Source organism: Bos grunniens, chromosome 7, assembly GCF_055505025.1.
Source record: "Bos grunniens cultivar Pamir isolate PY7600 chromosome 7, Bosgru_T2T1.0, whole genome shotgun sequence".
NCBI lineage: Eukaryota > Metazoa > Chordata > Mammalia > Artiodactyla > Bovidae > Bos > Bos grunniens.
The window spans coordinates 43770880-43776515 of record NC_141171.1 but is presented as its reverse complement, the minus strand read 5'-3'; the positions used below and the strand labels follow the sequence as shown (position 1 = coordinate 43776515).

The window sequence follows — 5636 nt, the reverse complement described above, 5'->3', positions numbered from 1 at the left end:
GAGGGGGCTAAAGAGGGGAGGCCTGGAGGACTCGCGCAGGCGGCGGGGGTCTCGAGGGCTGAGGACTTGGGAGGGGTGGTGTGAGATCCGGAGGGAGGGAGGTGGGGGCGGGGACCAGCGTGAGCGGAGGAGGGGGGAGGGGCGGGGGTCCAACGGGGTTGGGGAACCCTAGAGGTCGGGAGGGGCTCCGGGGGGGCGAGTGGGAGGAGGAGCTCTCGCGGGAGCTGCGGAGGAAGTCCGGCGTTGGGAAGTGGGCCGGGGGTAGGAGTGGTCTCACGGATGGAGATCTCGTACCGGGCCGCGCGTTCCGTTCATTAGTCATTCAACAAACATTGGCTGCGAGCTCTGAGTTGGACGCTGGGCACGGGCCGGGGCGGGGTGGGGAACTGGTGTGACGACACCACTAGTAAACAAGGTTTCAGTAATTTACCAAATACTTATTAAGCACCTACTGTGTGCTAGGCCCTGTGCATGAAACAAAACAGTGAAAACCCGTCTGTGGGAAGCTGACATTGGGTGGAGAGGGGCCGACAGTCAACAAGAGAACATGTTCGTAGAGGAGGGTGCCGAGGAGGAAACAGCCCGGGAGCTGAGGGGCTGCTAGAAAGTGCACTTGAGTGGAGACCCGAAGGGTAAGCATCCGGGCAGGTGGAACAGCCAAAACAAAGAGGGAGCTGGAGCTGAGGGGGTTGAGGGGGAGGGGCGAGTGAGGCCGCGCAAGCCCCCAGGGCAATGGTCAGAGCAGGAACGCGCCCCTGCCCGCGGCTCATAGGCGCCCTCTGGTGTCTTCAGGGAAAACGGCCGTGAGTGGCGCTGGGAGACGGAGGACTGCGGGGGGTACCAGATAAGTGGAAGCTGGGGAAGGATGGTGGAGAAGGGAGGATGGTGAGGGTGGTGGAGGGGACGTTATCGCGAGCTCTGTTAAGTTTTGGGAAGTAGAGAACAATCGGTCCTAGTGTACTCCTGGAAGTAGAGTAAGGGGCGCTGCTGTGGCCAGGATGCTGAGGGCTGGCCTCATTAAGCAGGTGCTGGGAATCTGCAGGAAGGGCGTCGGGCGGAGAGCGGAGCCCGGGGGAAGGCTGGGAGAGGGGAGCTAGTCAGGAGAGGATGAGGAGCAGCGGGGAGGAGGGACTTCATGGACCACGGAGGACCCTAGGCATTCTTCTGGAACCTGGGGAGGTTCCAGGAGGATGATACGCATTTAGGTTGACGGCCAGGGTAGTAGCAGTGGGGCGCTGGGGAAGCAGTTCTGAAGGCAGCTGACTCTGACCGACAGGGAGCCGAGGGTCGAGCAACGGAACCGCCTTTGAGATGGTGCAGATGGCCCGCAGGGTTGGGGTACAGAACCAATAGGATATGTTCAGGAGACGGGACAAACCACGAGCGTGGCGTGGCCTGAGCCAGCGGACCGGAGAGAGGCCATCCGAGTCTACAAGGACTCCTGCCCCGCCCCTTGGACCTCCAAAAGTTCTCCCGGAGTAGGGCGCCACCTGGCTGCTGCTGCGCGCACCATTAGCTGCGTAGGAAAAGGTGTTCCCCTTGCGGTATTAATCTGCATTGTCCCCTAATCACACGTGTAGTTATTTACAAAGCCAGATGGCAATGCTTGCCCACCCCGACACCACACCCATCACCACTTCTACCAGGGCCTCTTCACCCAGCAGGGTGGAGGGCCTCACAGTCTTGGTACCCGCATTTTGCACCTGCAGGGGCCTGGAGGCTCCAAAACTGTACTTGTACAAGTTCAGGGTCAAAAAACTCCTTTCCAAAAAGGGGCAAATTTGCTCTAAGGTACCCCTCTATATGGGGCTTCCCTGTAGCTCAGTCGGTAAAAAATCTGCCTGTAGTGCAGGAGACCCAGGTTCAATCCCAGGGTTGGGAGGAGCCCCTGGAGAAGGAAATGGCAATCCACTCTAGTATCCTTGCCTGGAAAATCTCATGGACAGAGGAGCCTGGTGGGCTGCAGTCCATGGGGTCCCAAAAAGTTGGGCACAACTAAGTGACTTAGTTACCCCTCTATATACACTTTGAATTCAATGTGAAAAACATGCTTACTTCAGCACATGTGTTTTTCTGAATTACGGAAACCCCCAAAATAGACAATCGAGGGTATAGCAAACGCTCACCCACTCCTGCCCTCCCTCTTGAGTTGTGGGGCCAGGCAGGCAGTTCCTGGTCTGAAGTGAACTTGGCCCATATAGCCCAATAAGCAGACAGTTAACAATCTCACCTGACACCCAAGCCTCACATGATGGGCACAAGTTTCTAGTTGGTCCCTTTGAAGCCTGACTGGGTGCAGGGGGCCATCCAGAGTGTTCTACCCCATGAACCAGTGGGCAGCCTCACTGCTCCTCACTACAACCACCCAGGTGTCTGTTCCCCTCACCCTTCCCTCCAGCCAACTTTAGGTCAGGCCCACTGGTCCCCACTCAGCCAGCAGGAGCTTGGGTGGGATGGGGGCATGGACTGGACGTCCAGCAGCATTTTGACATTGCTTACTTCTATCAGCCTTGTTCCTTCCAGGTTGCCCCTTTCCCTAGCAGGTTATAGGAGCACCCTGTGAATCAGGGACACTACTAGACAAACTGCAGACAGCCTAGTCTCAGTGCTGTCACACTGTCTCCGGCCTTCTCCGTGATAGGTTATAAACAGTGACCCGTGCTTTCTGTTCAACTAAACTCCAGATCAAGATATCAACAGTATGGGGACTTCTGTGGCAGTCATGTGGTTGAGTCCACATTCCCACTGCAAGGAGAGCAGGTTAGATCCCTGGTTGGGGAACTAGGCTCGCACAATGCTGTGCCAACCCCACCCCCAGACATTAACGGTAAGAACAAATTATGTTAAAACAGAGATCAATGAGCTCAGAGCAGTGGCCACTGTGGGGAGAGGAAGGCACCTGTGTGCTCTATCTCCACACCCAGACTCCGGCCATCGCTCACATACCAAACCCAAGCACACCTGGATGTCTCAAGGCCACCTCAGTATCTGCAAGACACACCCCTGTGTTCACCTTCCACCAGCTCTGGCTCCAGCCTGGGAATCCTGTCCACGTTCTCCCCCATCCTGCCAGTTACAGACCCCTTAGGGCCTTACTGCTCCCTGGACAGTTACCCACCCTGTCTATTCACCGATGTACCTGCCATCTTTGCCATCGTGAAGGAAGTTAACACCTGACAGGAACACTTTAGGGAACATGGTAGATGGGGGTGATCCCACCCACACAACACCCCAGGAAGCTCAATGCAAGGGTTGGGCCCTGGAGTTACTTCGGAAGATCTTTAGAAGCTGATCAGGAGCACAAGGGAAGCCAAGAAGAGGGACAGACATGGGCAGCATGGTTGATTGCCCAGGGCACTGAAGAACCGTGGGCAAGGTGTGAGAAGCTGGAGCAGGGGGGAGGGAGGTCAGGTTACTGTTCGCAGGTGGGCCCACTGAGGCAACTCGGGAAGAGGGGCTCCAGAAGGGGAAATGCTGCTTTCAGTCCAGGAGTGGCTGAGGCATAGGGAAGGCAGAACAGGTCCCTGGACATCCCAGGACTTGTCACAGAACCCAGTATGCTTGATCTCTAGCCTCAACCTACCTGAGACCGGATGTGTCTACAGTAGGAAAGCCCAGGTCACATTCTGCCTGGCTCTGGCCCGTTTTTCACCTTAGCCTCCAGATTTTATGATCATGCCCAGCCCCATTCCTGGGAGCCTTGATGGGTCACAGCACCCACGGGAAGTAAAAACAGGTCGCACTCAGGACTAGAGAAATCTCTGCTTTTATTGGCCAGCAGGTTACTTGAGGGGGATGAAGCGGGAGGAATGGGTGGCCCCGATACCGGGCCGGCCATGCTTCACGGGCTTGTAAGTGATGGAGAACTCGCCTAGGTAGTGGCCGATCATCTCAGGCTGCAGAGGAAGGGTGGGGGATAGTCAGCGGAGGCACGGTGGCAGGGCCCCACCCCCGGGTCCAGCTCATCCCACACGCACCTTGATTTCCACCTGGTTGAAGGTCTTGCCGTTGTAGACGCCAACCATGCTGCCCACCATCTCGGGTAGAATGATCATGTCGCGCAGGTGCGTCTTCACCACCTCGGGCTTCTCCATGGGCGGCGCATCTTTCTTGGCCTTGCGCAGCCGCTTCAGCAGCGAGTGCTGCTTCCTCCGCAGGCCGCGGTTCAGCCGCCGTCGCTGGCGCGCGCTGTATAGCTGCATCAGTTGCTCACTGCGGGCGAGGGCACAGAGTGGGCGGTCTGAGCCCCAGCCCAGCCCCACAGCCCACCAGGAACACTCCTGCTTCACGAGGAGCTCCGAGCTCCTCATGAGAGCAACGTTCCCCGCCCGGCCAGGGCCCACAGTACCCGCTCCGAACGTTCGAGCGGGAGCTCTCCAGTTCGAGAATCCCCGCTCCGCTATCTACAAACGAGGAAGCCGAGCCGGGAAAACAGGTGACTCGGGGAGTTGCAAACTCGCGGACACCCTGCTCTGCTCTGCTAGCCTCAAGAAACGAGCAGTGGGGCCACCCTGAGAAGCCCCCGGCCGATGAGGACCCTATGTTGTGCCCCCTAGGAAGCCGGCCCCTCCGCCCCAGACCGCGCATACCTCTAAGAGAAAGGGCGTCCCTGGCGTCACGAGCCTCCCTTCCCATCCGGGGCCCGGGCTTCGCACCCACCCTACCCAGATGTTTCCAGCTCCGGCCAAACCTTAGAGCAAGGGTCGCCAAACTCCTGCCCACGTGCCAAATCCCAGTCGCGGCTGCCCTATCTTGTAAGGCTCGCGGTCTAGAGCGACCTTTACGTGTCCGAGTGGACGCCAAAACGTCCAAGAGAGACTCGTGGAAAGCCAGTTCAATCCTCAAGGACTCATTTTTATCCGACCGCAGCCCCGCCCTCTAGCCTACACACGGTCTACGGCCGCAGGTCAGGCTGCAGCTCTCAGTCCACCCTGGGGACCCCTCCAGCCGCCGAACCCCTGCCCTGCCGCCACTTACTAGGACATGTCCAGTAGCTGGTCGAGGTCTACGCCGCGGTAGGTGAACTTGCGGAAGGTCCGCTTCTTCTTCTGTTCCACTTCCGCCTGCGCGGGCCGGGCCGGGGGTGAGCGGGTCCCCGAGATCCACCCTCAGTCCCCACGGCGAGGTCAATGGGCCCGCGGCTCCCGCCGAAAACCGCGCGGCGCTGCCGGTATGGGAGCCCGTGGGCACGCACCACCTCGCACCCGGTCCAGGGCGGCCCGCGCGGCTACGGGGGCTCGGCTGGGACAAGCGGGCAGACACAGGCCTTCCCTGCCCCGAGTCATCCTGACAACCAGCAAGCCCGCCCCACACCCCCATATCCGGCAGTTCCAGAGGCCTGCAGGAGAGGGCCGCAGCCTCGCGGCTTGACCTCGGCCTCCGCTGTGGGCCAGAGCTCGGATGGTACCGGATGAACCCGGAACATACAAGGAGAACGTAACACTCACCATCTTGCCGATTCTTCAGAAAGGCTTTTTCGTTCTGCGCCAGCGCAGTTATCGCGGGGTCTCAATGCCCCGCCCCCGGCCTGCGCGCGCAGGCGCTTCCGCTTCCGCTTTCCCAACAGGACGCGCGCCGTCTGCTGTCCGGAGGTCAGAACTCCGTCTCCGAAGAATAAAAGAGCCCCGCAGCCATGA

General features: G+C 59.3%; 1 protein-coding gene across 1 annotated transcript; it reads right to left on the bottom strand.

The window, feature by feature from the left end:
* Positions 1-3750: 3750 nt before the first annotated feature.
* Positions 3751-5513, bottom strand: RPS15 (ribosomal protein S15). Its single transcript, XM_086411385.1, has 4 exons — positions 5448-5513; positions 4978-5063; positions 3978-4212; positions 3751-3896 (listed from the first exon to the last, which is right to left on the bottom strand). The coding sequence occupies exons 1-4, from the start codon at positions 5448-5450 to the stop codon at positions 3783-3785; spliced, it is 438 nt and encodes a 145-aa protein (XP_086267511.1). The 5' UTR covers positions 5451-5513; the 3' UTR covers positions 3751-3782.
* Between the last annotated feature and the right edge of the window lie 123 nt (positions 5514-5636).

Bases quoted from the DNA above. Each gene is read 5' to 3' on its own strand.
- RPS15 (XM_086411385.1), bottom strand. The intron at 4,213-4,977 runs GTAAGTGGCGGC...CCTCGCCCGCAG, and splicing joins CAGCTACTGGACATGTCCTA to TGAGCAACTGATGCAGCTAT. The intron at 3,897-3,977 runs GTGCGTGTGGGA...CTTCCTCTGCAG, and splicing joins TCAACCAGGTGGAAATCAAG to CCTGAGATGATCGGCCACTA.